Below are 17,156 nucleotides of genomic sequence, written 5' to 3'. Positions count from 1 at the left end.
ATCTGAAGTGTCAGAGAAAACAAACTTCCAAAACAAGGGCTAAAATAAATGCATATTCTGTTTTTAAGGGTAAGGTTTTAGGAAGGTCTTTGCCATCTACCAATTCCCCACCATCTAGCTTGTTATTAATAATGGGAAATATTTCCTTTTTCCATATCTGTCAAACCTTTTGAGACAATCCTTTTTAAACTTTTTAATAACAATCTTCTGGCTGTTTTCTTCTTTTATAAAAATACACGTGATTGTTTGCAGTTAGTAAAGCCAATCCCCTCCAACTCTCACCACGCTGCCCTGAGGCCCTTTTAGTAATGGAACTACGATTTTTGTGCTTCAGTTATCACCCTGCAGGGTCTCACCCCCCTCTCAAGGGTAACCTGCACATCTTCCCTTCCTCTCAAATGGCCACATTTCCTTGCTAAACCACCAAAAGCACAACATTTACTTCTCTAGCACAGGTATCTTTATGCTTTTCTGTTCACCTATAAGTTCAGTTCACATGTCCACACTGGCTAGAGGATGTTCCTTAATTACAGTAGTCTTGCTCTTAAGACATTAATTTCCTTTTGCTTTTTTATGTTTGCTTGTTTGCTTGCTTGCTTTGCTGTTTGTTTATGTTAGTATCACAGTTTTGGGCTTTCAAACACTCCAGAACAAAGGAGTGTTTTAGTTGGCCAAGCCTTACTCACTTGCCTGTCCCTTTTCACAGCCTACAGGTAACATACAGATCCAAGATTTAGGCTCTAGACATCTAGCTCTCCTGACTCAAATACACACAGGACTGACTCCCTATCATTCGAATGTCCAGTACTCACTCCAGACATGTGGCAACACTGTGCCTGCTTATCAGCATCTAAGTCCTATTCTCATCATCTGCAAAGGCTTTTGTCTGAGCAAAACTGGACTGTAGCAAATGTAATCACAGAAGCATATACATTTTTTTGTGATTTTTATTTACTCTGATTTTAAACTCCACAAGCTTCTTCCTTGTAGGTAGGTCTTGAAACACCATCGTTGCTTTCCAAAGGATTCATGTAGCTTGTTGCAGGAATCTCCACATTTTCAGTGTTCAAGGTTCTACACACAAGGAGCTACATGTATTGAATATAAGTTTCATCAGATAGTGAAACTATATGGCTGTCACAAATCGTTTCTCCAGAGTTAAAGCTATCTTAGCTCTCTGATGACAAGTCTATAGAGATTGAACATCGTTTGAACAGACATTTCGAACTCAGAGCCACATGGTGCAGAGGTCTAACAACTGCTGCCTTCTTCCTCAAGGTCCTTTTTGATCTTTCAAACTCTGTTTGCCTCACCCTGAGAACACTGAGAATATGCCAGCTGGCCCAGCCCTGCTAGAAGTCTCCACTCCTCCATGTCAACAGTGATTCAGTCCTAGTCCTAAGCCCTGCAACCTGACATCTGCAGCCAAATTTGTTGACTTAGCTTACAGTATTTACCTCCCAATCCATTAGCTAAGTTTCCTCTGAAGTAATGAATGTTTGTTGTCATGCCACCATCCACCTCTCCAGATTGATCCCAAATATTTTGGCTTGCAGTGTTCTGATTTTGCAGTATACAGGGACAAGGGGCATGGGGTCTTTCTTTACTTGTTTTTTCTTTTTTTTTTCCTTTTTTTTCTTTGCAGGAAGCTATGGGCAGCCTTGTTCATACTATGTGAACTCAAAGTTTACATCAATTTCTTTAAGATATACCAACAACAACTACAGTACCCAATGATAAGAGTTGATACAGATTAATAGGCGTTTCTGCCCTGTTTGAAGCCAACATTAGGATTTAACAACACAGCTTTAAGTGATTTGAGATCATTTGTACAGGGAAAGAAAACCATTACCATCTGTAGTATAATTAGTTCCACTGCTATATCTGATGCACAGTATGTACAGTACAGTACACCCTTCCTCAGTCTATTTAGCATAAGCTGCCAAGAGTATTTTGGATTCTTCGGACCCCAGTAATTTAGTCTTGCCAATGCTCTCATCTCTAAAACTTGTAGTAGGAGTGTTAGCTAATTACAAGAATGTGAAGAATTTCACAAAAATCTAAGAAAAGTCCATTATTTTCCAAGTGGTTTGCTTGGATTTCTATAGTCCTGGAGCCATATTTCTTTAGAACACGTACACTGACTGAAACAGATCTTTACTTCACATCAGACCAGGAGAGGGGCAGCTACCAGCAAGTGCAGCTGCATTCACTTTTATCCAGAGTCAAATGCATTCATAAGTGATTATTAAACTTCACAACTTCCTTAAACCATGTATTTATTTTGAATAGCAGAACCTAGTGTACATGATTACTTTCTCCAGAGTAAAGCAGCTAATTACAGTTTTCACCTAGTAGAAGATCAGTAACAAAGAGTATAATTAAGTTTTGGCAGTGGACTGTGCCACCTTATACAGCCAGCAGGTACAGGATTTGAAAGTGAATTTGTTATCATTGGGCAGTGTGCTCTCTACCACCTAGAAATCCAGAGTTTTGATACAGATTTTGGATGCCCTGCAAAGCTAAGGCTTCCAGCACACAGAGATGGGAAGAGACCCAAACAATTTCTCTTTCAATCTGCAGATGGGAGACTGGTTTGAAGTACGGCTTTGACAGGGAACAGTGAGGGCAGAGCCTCACGTGTGCTATGGACACAATCAAAGGCACTTCAGCTGCCTCCTGAATGGGCAGATCATTCAGGAGCTTTGGGGGTGACTCAGTTTTCCATCCTACTGCATTTGTTGCATTTGAGCAGAGAAACTAAAAATAAAAATGACTAAATCTGCAATAAATGGCAACAAATTTAACACATGTTGTGGTGGAGAAGGAATATGATAATTTGCAATGGCATCCTTTAAATTCTGTTTCGAGGCTTCCATAATTATTCTGAGTTTGTCCATGGTCTCCATGGCAGCCTTTTCTGTAGGCTGGCATGGTGACTCATGGCAGTTCAGTGAGGAACTCCTTCCCAAAGGAGCCTGAGTCATAGAATGCCAGACCTGCACTGGTTTCCTGTCATACAGAGGTTCCTGAGCTATGATGGAGACAAACCACACATGACACACAAGCGACCTCAGTGTGGTGCTCCCAGACAGCTGGATGTGGCTGCAGGGTGTATGAGGGTGAGCAGGAGATGCTGCTGCTGCTGCCACTAGCAATGATGGTATCTAAACAAAAACATTTGGGAACTTCTAAGTCATTGGGTTCACATTCTGACCTTCAATTCCTCAGAAGGGCAAAAACAGTTTTCCACAGCACAGCAGTAAAAGAGCTGAATTTGCCCCAGGATGGCTTCCTGACCTCATTAGTGATATAGTTGTGGGCATGGCACTATAGCAGCTGCCCAGTCACCTTTGCCATAAAAGAAATCTCTCAGCATGGCCACCCCAAGCACCCTCAGTGTGGTAGGTTGAATAGTAGCTCATATGGTGTAGGGGAACTAGTAGGTCACAGCTCAAACTGATGATGGAGCACATGTTGAAGGGGTGGCTGACCCAGGGAGCACAGGCAAATCGTTTGCACCTGTGTTCCCCACCTGACCAGAAGGGGTGGACCCAGGATGGAGCTGCCCTCTGCTCATATAAGAAGCAGCCACGGAGAGGAGACTATGGATTGGACTGAGGCTACTTCTAAGGAGGGGTGCTGCATAGTTAGAGAGCCCTTTCACCAGGTGGGTAAGGTCTGTTTTTCTTTCTGTCATGCCTATCAGCCTGCTTATGAATAATTTGCCTGGTATTGCTAAGAATGCATCAGAAATGATTTTGCTTCTTTGTGAGCAGAGTATACCGGCAACAGGCATTTTTAATCTTGAGGTTTGTTATAGAGCTTGGAAGAAGGGAGGCCAGAAAAGGCTACTTTCATCCCAGTTGCAAACCCTAATCAAAATGCCACTGATTTAGGCTTTTTTTGCTCTTCCTTTTTGTCTCCTACCTTTCATTTTCCAGAAAAATGAGAAGTGTGCTCCTATGCAGCAGAAGGGTAGCTCCTTCTACCCTGGTTTATAACTGTGTATTTTAAAGGTTGATCTTGTACTTCAGCTCTCATAAGACTAAGGATGGTCAGAAAGTCAGGCCACCCACTCTCAGAACGGGGCCAAGCAGGCCTGGCAGGTGCTGCTACCAAGCAGCTGCAGTGTGCTGTATGGAAGTAGTTCAGAGCGCAATAGATGTTCTGAGGGAATGTTTGCCAGAACAGGCCCACATCACAGCAGAGAGGTATTGCTTTTTTTCTGTTAAACACAGTGGACAGCCTGAGCAAGAAATGGGTCAGGCACTAGTCAACTGAGTTATCTCCTAGCTATGGAGGAGGAAGCAGACAGCCCTGACAGCACAGCTCCTGGTGCGTTGTGTCACTGGGAAAACCATTCTGAGTTGTACTCTTCTCTACTGCCCCACCACCCTAAAATGTCAGGCAAGTAAGTCAGAACATAAGAAAAGTGACAAGAATCTCTAGCAAGGCCACATCCCACACTCGTCTCAGCAACCACCCTTACTCAATGACCCTCAGCTTTCATAGCCTCTCACCCTCCCTTCCAAAATCTTCCCTAGGTCAAACCAACAGTCAGCTGTTCCTTAAGGCATAACCTGCTTTATCCTTATCCAGGAGTAGGGCCACCCATGCCTCTTAACTTTGCTTTCTGAAGGTGTTAACATCTGTCATCTGCTTTTACATAATGTAAAATGTAATAATAAAATTAAGAATATTTCCTCCTTAGAGGAGGTAAAGCTATCTCCCAAACTTACTGATTCATTGGTGTACTTCATTGTGAGTCCCTTCTGTTGAAACTCTATTCCGTGTCAATCTGAATCAAATATGACCTTGATGAGACTTATATGGAACTTTTTACCAGCTCTTGCCTGGAAACAGGAATGATGGTCACTAATTATTCCAGCTTAGGCGAGTTAGGAAAAGCTTACTTTCAGCCTCTTTGTCCTAACCATACCTTAACAGTAGAATTATTCTCACTATTGCATATTTTTGTCATCTTCTCTTAATCTCCCTCTTCCATTAGAGACCAGCCAATATAGTTCTTTCTCCACAGGCAGGCTTAGCTAATACAGTACCTTTACTGGTAACTTTTATCACTTATAAAAAGAAGCTGCTAGGATAATTCACTGTCTTCCTAAAGGAGCAATTCATTGCAGTTCTTGACCATCTTTCTTATTGCTTTCGACCTCCAATAATGAATCTAACATTTCAGTTAGGAGGGAAGACATCTTCAACTTAAGAAGATTTAAAGCACTTTCTTGATCCCAGAACAAACAAAATAGATTGTTATATACCTATACTACTATTCAATTAGTCACTAGCATTTGGCATAAAAAGAATCACAAACGGTATACATCATCTGATGTTTTTATTGATCACAGGTGCAGTGTTACAAAGATGTTATACTGAATAATGCTGTCACAGTCATGTTTTAAAGTGAGGTTGCTACAACACATTTAAATTTCACACAGTGAAACTACTTAGGAAAAAAAATCATGCTTATAACAGAAGATCAAAGAAATACATTTAGTTAAAGCAAAAAAAAAAAAAAAAAAGTCCCAGGATGTCTGCCCTCTTAAACTGAAGCTAATAGAACAGCTTTCTGTTGATTTCAGCAGGCTTTGAATCCAGCCTCCAACTTGCCCTGACCAAGCTATAAGGTAAAATACCTCGCTGATCTGTTGCAGGGTCTTCAGTCCTTTAACAGACTTGTGCGTGATGTATTTTCTTTTAAAATGAGACAGACATGATGTATAATTCACTATGCCATACTTAATACATAGCAGAGCCAATTTTGGCTCATTGGCTTCAGAGGGAGTGGGAGAATTACAAAGGTGATAGCATGGAGACTAGGAAAGGAGGGAGTTACTACACTCCTGAGTGCCTGTAGCAGCTGTTTGTGTGGTCTGAGCTTCCAGGAAAGCTCATTATTTGCTTCTGCTGGATTTGCATCTGGCAGTGTCTGCATTCAAGACAGGTAACTTATGTGAGCTGGAATTTGGATGATATATCAAAAAGGAAACAGCTAAAAATGTCTTGAGAATGTGGCTATTTGCTGCCAATGAGCAGTCTGTGGGCACTGACTTGTTTTTATGGGAAGTCATCACTTTACCATTCTGCCATCAATTTTTGTGTGAAATTATCTTGGAGCAAAAAAGAAAAAAAAAAAAAAAAAAGGGGAGGGGGGTGTAGACTTCAAAACCACAACAGACTAAATGATACACCAAATCTAAAAAGGCATAAATACAAGTTTAATTTGAAGCAATTTATTTCTGAGAGCTCAGGGATCTTTCTGAATTTCAGGGGGAGATGATTGCTCCTGCCCACTCTGAGGATGCATGTAAAACATGCAGAATGTGTATCAAACTCTTCTTCGGTGTTGGAGGCACTAGAGGGCAGCAACGCACCAGCATACCTTTGCTAACAGAGCTCTGTTAGCCAAGTTTATTCCTTGCTGGGTACCAGTCTTATTGCTTACTTCAATATAGGCTCTTGTATCACAATGCTGTGTTATTACGCGAGACCCAAAACTCAGTATATAACTCACGCTTCAAGGAAATATGCTGCTTTTTTGCATTTCAGTGGTCAATAAAGCAGTTATTTCTTGAAACTTTAAAATATTTGCTAATTAGAATATTGACCACATTGATCACAACTTGTGCTTTATAAAACTCTCCCTCTCCAGTGCATGTAAAAGATAGTTTTGTTTTTGTCTCAGACTGCAATGATCAAATATTGACAGCGTTTAATAATGGCCATTGTTCTACCATATTCAAGGGTGAACAACAGGAGCTGCCACCCTGTGTTATATACATAGTCCATCAGGAGTCCCTGAGATACAAATATGGCTCCCACTTTCCTCCCCACTGCATTTTGGTCAAGAGTTCTCAATAAATGTTCCAGCTTATTTAAAAAAAAAAAAAATTCATCAATTAAAAATTCTATTTACATATCTGTTGTAAAATGGACAAAAATTACATAGGAAAAATCAGACAGTTTCAAAAGTTGGTAAATACGTTTTTAACTGTAAAATGTCAGATACTGGCTGTTTTCTGTCTTGATAGAAGCTGAGTCCTGTAAGTAATTCTACATCTCTGATCCGAGCTATGTGAAACTTCATTCTCTCTTCAACCCACAGCGACTCAGACCTCCCATCCTAATAGGAAAGAGCAGGAAAAGAATTTGTGAAATGTTCTTTTTTCTGATATAGATTTGAATCAATTAGTAAAAGATACTTTCATTTTTTTTATGATGACAGACAAAGCAGTAACTGGCAGCAAACAAATAGAAAGCACTGGATTCTACAAATAATAAGCTTGTACAAATTTGGTACTTGCTGTTACTTCCTCAAGTGTACAGAACCTGCAGCTGCATCAGTGGAAGCTGGTGATAATGAGGAGCGGCAGGGGAGGTCCAACATCTATTCAGCATTTCTATGATAAAGCTACTGCTGGGAACTTTGCTTTAAGTGGGCAGTTACTTGTGTACATCCTCCCTGTGGGATAGCACTTCACATGCTTTGTTCTGGTTTATAAGGAGCATAGCTATGTACGTTCCCATCATAATGCCCAAGTACTTGAAATAGAAGCAATCTGTGCTCTTCAAGAAATTGTCTTCTCCTTTAGGGTATACACTTGATCTAACACTGGATCTCTTTTGTGGATGACTCATCCACTCCTAGAAGTTCATCACCTTTCTCAAATGATATGACTGGATATTGCTGCTATTGAAAACTATGCATGCATCACACTGATTCTCTCAACATACTCCTCTGATTCTACTCAGCTATCTGTAAGTCTTTGAACAGGAAACTTTCCCTATTTAAGCATATGTACACATTTTAATGTAATTCTGTTTACAAAAATATTGTATTCCTTCTCAAGAAGATTGACAGACTGTAGAGTTTTTACAGCCTTTAATTAGCTGGTCACTGATATTCAAGCAGAATGAGCTCAAGCCTGGCTTTATGGAGACTGAATAGACTACTTACTGCACAGCTTTCACTATTGTCTTCTCTGTGAGGTACAATGAAAGATAAGGCATCTAGAGATCCTTCACACTTCAAAGGAGTTTCAGAAGTATTTTTACAAGTAGTCAGCACAATGAAGAAATGAGTAGGAATGGGAACTTCTGAGTTACCAGGGTGTCTGAAACACAGAAGATATTCCTGTAAATCAGTAAGTTAATTCCTGTACAAAGAGCAAATAGCAGTAATCAGCTGTACTGTGGTACACTGTTTTTTAGCAACCCATGTAGTTAGTCTGAAGAAAGCTTGGATCTGAAGGTAAAATTAATCTGTAATCAAAATTGACAGCATATTCTGGATTAATGTTTTGCATATCAAGTTCAGCTTGTAGGCCCAAAATGGTGAGGTGTGACAAAGAACTTACTTTAAAAGGTGCAAGAATTTATCACCTATCTGTTATCTTGAACCAGTTTTTCCATCTGGGAGTAACTAGTACACTTGCGCTGACAACTCAGTAATAGAACACCACCAGATATACAGAATCATTAACATAAGCCACAGTACCGTGGGTAAGCCCCTGCTTCATCCAGTTCTAGAAGCAATGTTTCAGGATGACACACTTCTAGTATATGCTTACTCTTTCTGCTTTTTGTTTGCTTCTCAGCTTTACACAGCTCAATTGATTTAGGTCCATTTGACTGCTTCTCTCTGAACTGGTAGGACCTGCCAAGGATCAGTCTCAGCAAGATGCTTTCCTTGCTAACAAGGATCAAAATTACTTTGTGACTACTAATGGAGAAAAGAAGCAAAGGATTACAGTGGGAAAGCAGCTCACCTTTTCACCTTTTCTGGGGTATCATAGATCCCATCAGAGTCGTAATCAAACACAGGACCACTTACTACATTGACACCATTTCTGTCTGCAGCATACTCAGGCAGCAGGGACTGATGGAAGTAGTTCCATAACACTAGAATAAAGTAATGGAAATGAGATACATCATCTCCAAGATAGGAGTTATTAATAGAACTGTGCTGTTCCCAGTAGAGTACTGATGGGCATGGTAAGCTAGGAAAATAGTATACTATACATAATATATTATCCTAGGAAAATACAGGTCTTCATAGTTTTAATCTACCTGAGCAGCAGCATGCACAGCAAAATCTCCTGGCATTCTGGTTTCATAGTCACCCTAACCACAAACCTGACTGAACATAGTGATACTGCTCCCTTATGGCCTTGGGTTTCTTTCATGGAAACCAAGGTATGAAGAAGCTAAGAAGGGAAGATGAGAGAAAACCATGACTGTATCTTGCCTCATTATCAAGGTTTGAATGGCTAGCATATATGCCCACATCTCCATTTCACGAAAACTTCAATTTATATGTGCCTGAAGCCTCTTCTTACCTCTTTCATTTTAATTATCTTTAAGAGGAAATGATTGCTTTTTTTTTTTTCTTTTTTTCTTTTTTTCTCCTCCAGAGGAAGTGCCATGCTTCTTTACATTAAGAATATGCTTAACCTCCCTCAGCCAACCATCTCATGCTTAATTTCACCCAGGAAAGCCCATATCTTATATTAGAAATCTATTATTTTCCCATTTTCTCAGTTTTACAGACTCTTAATTTCTGCCTGGAAACTCATCTGACTTTGAGAGACGTTCCTAAAACAGAAATGAATTTAACTTACTGTCATATGTGGCCTTCCAGTACTTGAAGGGAGCATATAAAGAGGAAGGGGAATGGCTGTTTATGAGGGTGGGTAGTGATAGGACAAGGGGGAATGGTCTTAAACTGAGACAGGGGAGATTTAGGTTAGATATTAGGAGGAAGTTCTTCACACAGAGGGTGGTGATGCACTAGAGCAGGTTACCCACGGAGGTTGTGGATGCCCCATCCCTGGAGGCATTCAAGGCCAGGCTGGATGTGGCTCTGGGCAGCCTGGTTGAGTGGTTGGCAGCCCTACACATAGCAGGAGGATTGAAACTAGATGATCATTGTGGTCCTTTTCAACCCAGACCGTTCTATGATGATGATTCTATGACATAACTGGCATTTGGGTTATCTAGAAGATACTGTATAAAACCTTGTTCGGGTAGGTAGGGAAATGCAAATAAAAATGTCAGTCATAAAATAAAGACATCTATGCCACACCAGTGTGTAATTAGCCATAAGCTAATAATGCTGGGCCTTTTTCTTAAGGATCATAAGACCTACTTCAAGAAGTTTTCACTGATGTAAGAAATTCAGGGTCTGGGAAGGTCTTATTTCACAGACACAGCTACATTGAAGTTATTTGTGGTGTTTGGAAGTAAGTAAAAAGACTGCAGCCTTTCACTCAAATACACATATAAAGAAAATACCTTTAAATGCAGGATACATTGGCACAATGTTGCTGGTGAGCAAGGCATCATAATGAGATTTCTTTGCATCTGTCATAAAATCTAAAACCACAAAGCACAAAAATACAAGATTAAAGATCAATGCTATGATGTTAAGGTGGAGCTGACCTAAACTCACTTTTCAAAGTTGATGCGTAAATACCAACTTCAGCATATGCTGATCAGGTCCAAAATAAAATAATCTCATCAGCAGCAACAGTAATTGCACTTGGAAGGTATATAGTGTCCACATTATTTTAGTATTTTAAAATATCCAAACAGACTTTTGAGCAGTGGGGAAGGGAATAAAATTCACTTCCTGAGGCATGAGAATAGCTTTCTTTGAGCTTTGCAAACAGCACTTTGCATGGATGTTAAAATAACCTTCACTCAATGCTTTAGCAGTAAAACCAGTGTAAAATGCTTCCAAATCAGACCAGCACCAGTTTACATGCAATATAACCTCTGTAAAAAGCTAACTATATTTTAAAATGCGTTTTTTGAGAATCAGACCTGCACTCTTTACATCAAATACTGAGTCCCTTTACCAAAAGTCACGTAGGCACACAGTGGTAAATTTCAAACATAAAATAAACTTAAATCAAGACATTTTTACATTTACAGACAAATGTTTCTATTTTACTTTGGGTAGCTCCAACTAATGGAGGTCATGCAAAATGAATTTGCAGTTTATTAGTTTGCCAGACTTGACTCAAGGTTTACACATTTCTTCCAGTTTCTTCTATGAGATGCCACATTAGAAACCAGACAAGTTGAAAAGCTTTCAGGAAAAACTAAATGACCTTGGACTACTCAACAACTGCTGATGCATGTGCAATGTTTTCCTTTCTCGTATGCTAAAAAGAACTATAACAATTCAGCAACTACTGCTTCAAGTTCTTAATCAGAAATATCTATAAAAGAAGATATTACTGCATTACAAACTGCTTAAGTCACGTGCTGTACAAAGAAAGCAATGTATTTACTTGGAGGAGAAAGAAATCCATAAGTTAGTCGAGGATGATTGTTGTAAAATGAACATGTCTGGTTATGATTAGAAGGAATACGAAGATCCTTGTGTAAACAGCTGGAAATACCTTCTGCAGTAGAATTCCAATTGTCCTATTGAACAAGAAGAAAGTATCACCAGAAAATTAAAATAGCTGACTTGCAATATTTTATTCAATGTGGGGGACTGCAGAATTCTAAATGTTTACCCACGGGTGCTTTCAGTGGTGCAAAGAGGCTTAAGATTCAAATGTTGTCCCTATTTTGCCGAGGAAAAACAAGCCCTCTCATTTGCTGCACATGTTTTGTAAATAAAATAAGCACAACTGCAGTATTTCAGTTAAGAATAATATCCCCTTTCAAAGGAAGACTGGGAGGTCCCTACTAAAGCTAACTTGATCTTGTCTGAATGCATACGCTTAGGCTAAGAGTCAGAGGCAGCCATCTCTCTCCAATGGGCCACTTGTTACAATAACTGTTTGCTTTGAGCCACTGACCTCTCAAGAAACTCAGGATAAAGCAAACCTTGACAGAGCTTAGTTTGGTTTACTTATAATGGCCATTATTTAAAACCTGTACAGCCCAGATAATCAAACTAAAAAGCATCTTCTACAGTTCTAATTTCACTTCAAGCATGCCTTGGCTTCTAAATTTTCTACAAACTGGAAAACCAATCTGAAAAACTTTCATTCTTAACATCAACAATCTGCATGAACATCTTAGCACATGGTTCAGGACAGCAAAGTCTAGATCAATCAACAACTTCTTTAAACTCAATCAGAATGATCTTCTGAGGGAAGGATTCAATCAAGGCATCAGTGGTTACAGATAGCTCAGAGATTATCTTTTCAAAAGGGTCCTACATTATTATATACACTGCTTTATCTGGCAGACTGCTATAGCAGACCTACATTGCCAAGCAGTGGAGTAAATGCAGATTCACAGGATCTCTCAGTCTCTGTGGCAATGGTCTCCTCACTTCCTGGTGGATCTGTTCCCTCCAGAGGCAAAAGCTTATGCCAAGAAGAAGGAAGGAGTCAAAGCCAACTCTTATTCCAAAAAGTGTTTGGGAATAGCTGTCATTCAATCTTTTTAGCTTTCAATGTTGTTTCTAACGTTTCTTCAGATACTTACATTTTTGTTAATGGTGTACGAACTCCACAGTGACATCTTGTAGTCCTTGCTGTATCCGTTTACATAGCGGTAATGGTAAAGGAGGCAGTAATTATGTTTCTTCTGCAGAACCCTGGGCCGTCCGTAGGGCAAAGTGAGCGTCTCTATCTTCTTAACTGGAGTAGATATAATGCTAGTTACATTTCAATTGATAATGGTTGTTGAGAACCTTACTCTTTTATACACCTAAAATTGCCCCGATTTCTACTTGCTAAATAGAGAAATCGTAGTAATAAAACAAAAAACAAAAAATTCTATTCTTGTATCAAAGGTGTAGTTTCTATAAGGCAAGAAATTAACTGACAATACCAATATAAAGAAATATGCCAACATACATAACTCAAATGTACAGTGTTCAGTTTTACAGTGTATTTAAAACAACACATTTAGACATTTTAAAATAGTAGATGGATATAAAATGCAAATTTTAGTCATAGTTGATTTTGTGCTTTGATATAAATACACATGTGGGATCTGCTTTTACTTAACTTTTAGCTGAGAAATAAACTAATTGTGGTGATTTCAAATCTGCTGAAGGGGCTGTTTTAGTTTAAAGCACAAAGCTATTTGAAGAAATGACATTTATGGCTCTACATTTCATTGGCCTGTAAATGATACAGTGAAATAACAGATTTTCAGATGCGTGAGGACTAAAATGGAGCTGTAGGAAAGAAGGGGACAGACTCTTTAGCAGGGGCTGTTGTGATAAGACAAGAGGAAATGGTTTCAAACTAAAGGAGTGGAAATTTAAATTGGATATAAGGTAGAAGTTTTTTACAATAAGAGTAGTGGGCACTGAAACAGGTCACCCAGAGAGACAGTGGATACCCTGGCCCCAGAGACACTGAGTGTCAGGCTGGATTGGACTCTGAGCAACCTGATCTAGCTGCAGGTATTCCTGTTCATTTCAGGGGGGTTGGACCAAATGACCTTAAAAGGTTCCTTCCAACTCTAAGGATTCTATGACTTTATAATGACTGTGATGGTCATGAAACCTTTCCCCCCCCTTTCTCAGATCACACTTCTCTACAATGTTTGCATACAAAAAAAAATAGAAGCATCTCTAAGATGCTAAGATCTCTAAGGGTTTCTGCCAGATCCTTGCCTAGGGCAATGCCTGTTTATGTCCATTCACCAACCGCCACATCCAACAGAGCAGTGAAGACTTTCCTTTAAAACGGTAACAGAAACAATGTATGTGGGATCAAAAGAGGGGATAGTCATTAGAAAGAAGCTAAACAGAAAGGCAGAGGTAGCAACATAAATACTTTACAGTGTATTTTTTCTTAAGATTCTTAAAATAATAGTGAAAAAAAAAAGTAACAGGATAGAATCATAAGAAACATGCTCCTGCATTCACCTAATGCAGTCCAAAAATGTCAAAAAAGGTTCCGAATTTTTGAAGATAAACATTAATTTCATCATAAGACTGAATATTTATTTAGGTAGAAACAACAATAACAAAAAAATATTTTCAAGTTTCCAGTTCTCTAGTGTAAAATAAAAACTAAGAAAAACTAGCACATCATGAAAACATCTCAAAATAATAAAAAATATTGCTTCACTACTGAATATGCAAATGTTTTTGATTCTTAAATGTATGGAATTATAAAGAAGGGGGCCAAAGCTTCAGGTATATTTACCATTAAGTAGGTTACTGCCATCCACAAATCTTCAACTTCAAGGCAATTGTTTTAAATGAGGAATTCAATTCCAAATTTAAAAAACAAAAAAAATGAAGTCAAGTTCATGACATTTATTTCCCTACCCATCATGGAAAAGACAAACATTTTAGGCTTGACTGTTTGTTCTCTTTTTCCATAAAATTTAAAAAAGCAGTAGTTAATTGCTCTTATATGGCTGTCAAGTTATAACAAACAATGTCAGAATATGCAGAGGTAATCAATAAACTGAATCCTTTCAAGGAGTATGGAGGCTGGCTGATAGACAAGGTGTTGTTAGAGATGGAAAGAATGTATGTAATAAGTGCAGGATTCATACGACTTAAAAGCAAATTACTTATACTAAGATCAGCGGTAACCTAGGATAAGCCGAGCTAAAATCCTAGTGTTTCAGAAGTGTAGGTTTAGAACCTTTGGTTAATTTTTTACAAAATGGGTTCTAAAACTTATTACATGCCTGGCATATTTCTCCAAAGCCATATTCAGCAGGGCACTCAGGCTTCTACCTACATATTCATAGTTTGTTTCAGATAAACTACTTACAGGCTATGAATAAAGCACCTGCTGCCGTATCTTACTAATTGGATTTTATTTCACTGCTCTTATGCATGTTGCAATACCAACGACTGATTTTTTAAAAGTCTCTGGGACACACTTTAACAAGATGCCCTGCTGTCAATGGAAAATGCTCAAGAAAACTATTCACTTTTTGTGCCAGGACAAACTACACAAGTCAACAGAAGCCTTAAATTAGTCCTGAATAAGCTTCAAGCACTGGATCCTGCCTGTAGCTGACATAAATCCAATTCTTAACAGTGAGCTACAGCAGGTTCTCAACAAATACAGAGATTATTTGCTTAAGAAACAAGGTTCCATGAGCAAACACCTAGCAAGGTTTCTATCAACTTATTTTCCTTTCCAACCATCTAACTGCTATGACTCCATTTATTGAGGTATTAGCATGAAGGGCTAGATTCCAACTTGTTTTCCATTATTTAATTAATGTGTTTTGCTTTACAAGTTATAAATACATGGCCTTGCAAACTGCAGCTCAAACTTGGCACAAGTGTGCCCACAGAACTGAAATACAGTATTAGCACAGCAAAAAATGATTTAAAACCACGTGATAACCAGATCATGTAAAATATTCTGTACTTCTTTAGATGTTGCCAACATGACATCAATATTTACAGGGATTACTTATCACACAGTTATCCATTCACCACTTTTGCTTCTCATTCTGAAGGGCTCATTATTTCAGTGTTGGAAAGTTCAAATATTTCAGATAATAACATGCACCATAAAGACACATATACACAGCTACACATGTACTCCAGAACAGTTCAGTAGGATTGTATCTGAATCCTACATATACATGACAGAGTTGTAACCCCAAAGAGTAATTCAAAGAATTTCTAACTACATACTTGATATTTGTTCAGAAGTTTAGATATCAAATATTTTACATTTTTAATTATCCTCGCCTTTATATTTTCATTCTCTTTTACAAGCTAAATGTCTTACCTTCTGCTTCAGTAAGATTCAAACGCTGATGAAAATCTCTTACTGGCAAGCCCTGTAATTATAAAGCAAAAACATTGATTTTTTTACTATGTGTTTCACAAAGCAATTTATATTCCACTACTTACAATAATAAACGTAACACATCTGACTTGCAAGTTAACCCTGTACAAAACTCACAGACAGGTACAGCAGAGGAGCTACGGAGAACTGCAGAAACACACTGTTTTTGCCACAAGTGTATCAACATCTTTGAAAATCAATCCCAAGCATACAACATAGTCACAGAAAGGAAATTTCAACATAGTAAAGTGAACCAAGTAATAACTAAATGCTTTTCCCATCAAAGTTTGCTTCTGCAGTGTTTTCCACACTCTTTAGAGCTGAATGTTGCTTTACTTAGGAAACCTCAAAAAATGAACATGCAAATATAGGCTCTCTAACTCCAGGCAAGACATGATTTTGAGACCGGATAAAAAACAAAACAAAACAAAACAAAAAACAGGAAGCAAAACTACGAGATAAATATTTATACTAGAGAATCCAGAGTCTCACTCTGAATACAACAGAGACAAATGCCTCGATGACTTCAACCATTTCGGTACGTACTGCTATCCTGCAGGAGCAGCCAAGGCTCACTGGAAAGGTTCTTTGTCCCACAAGAGAGCATTCAGAAGGATGGCTTGTTTCTTTGGGATGGTGAGGGGTGTAAACAGGACTCCTTAAGAGATTATTTAGGCATCCATGGGTTCCATTGTTTGGGGCTGGCTTCAAATCAAGCAAGTCTATGAAAGAATTCAAGTCACAGGACAAAACACACTATAATACATTGCTTCTTGTGTTGTAATAGCAATCATGGTTGATTACAAGATAATAATGAAATAATCCTGCACTGCTTGCTATTCAGAACAACTGAAAGGAAAAACAATGTAAGCACTTTAAAAGACAATATATATATTCTCAGGTAGGGCTCAGGATGGAATTAGTCTGCTTGCAAGGAGGTACAGAATAAGCACAAAAAAAAATCATATAACACATACACAGAATCACTGAATGCTTGGGGTGGAAGGAACCTTAAAGTTCCAACCTTCTGCCATGGTCAGGGTTGCCACACACTGGGATCAGGCTAGATCCCTTGCAACTCAAGCTGTACTGCAATTCTGTGAAATCTAGCAGTTTGAACTCTTCAGAAAACATGAGGTGAAATTCCTTCATTCAGACGAGACAATCAGTTGTACGTATCTGATGTTTATGCTTTAAGTGCTGACATGCTGCACAAATGCAGACAGTATTTCTCTTTGGCTGCCCTTGGAAGAAGGTGCAGTCAGAGTATTTCAAGAAAAATCTCAGGGACCTGACTGAAAGAACATGCCTTTCTGCAGTCCAGAAGGTACCTAAGGCCCTGGGCAAGGAAAAGTTTTAGTAAGTTGCCTCATTTCA

The 17,156-nt window shown here is 38.7% G+C and overlaps 1 protein-coding gene across 1 annotated transcript in view; it reads right to left on the bottom strand.

Moving 5' to 3' along the window:
* Positions 1 to 5,339: 5,339 nt before the first annotated feature.
* Positions 5,340 to 17,156, bottom strand: part of ENPP1 (ectonucleotide pyrophosphatase/phosphodiesterase 1) — a 51,987-nt gene continuing 40,170 nt past the window's right edge. Inside the window, exons 18-25 of the mRNA XM_042812716.1 lie at positions 16,326 to 16,501; positions 15,720 to 15,771; positions 12,475 to 12,629; positions 11,319 to 11,454; positions 10,315 to 10,395; positions 8,790 to 8,922; positions 7,979 to 8,135; positions 5,340 to 7,144 (exon numbers count right to left, since the gene is read on the bottom strand). Coding sequence (XP_042668650.1) covers positions 6,977 to 7,144; positions 7,979 to 8,135; positions 8,790 to 8,922; positions 10,315 to 10,395; positions 11,319 to 11,454; positions 12,475 to 12,629; positions 15,720 to 15,771; positions 16,326 to 16,501 — 1,058 coding nt within the window. The 3' untranslated portion in view covers positions 5,340 to 6,976. The remainder of the gene's footprint in view (positions 7,145 to 7,978; positions 8,136 to 8,789; positions 8,923 to 10,314; positions 10,396 to 11,318; positions 11,455 to 12,474; positions 12,630 to 15,719; positions 15,772 to 16,325; positions 16,502 to 17,156) is intronic.

Source organism: Centrocercus urophasianus, unplaced genomic scaffold (genome assembly GCF_019232065.1).
Source record: "Centrocercus urophasianus isolate 14NV4802_14NV808 unplaced genomic scaffold, USGS_Curo_1.0 seq_10, whole genome shotgun sequence".
Classification (NCBI taxonomy): domain Eukaryota; kingdom Metazoa; phylum Chordata; class Aves; order Galliformes; family Phasianidae; genus Centrocercus; species Centrocercus urophasianus.
Note: the sequence above shows the minus strand (reverse complement) of the source record. Positions and strands in the feature narration are given on the sequence as shown.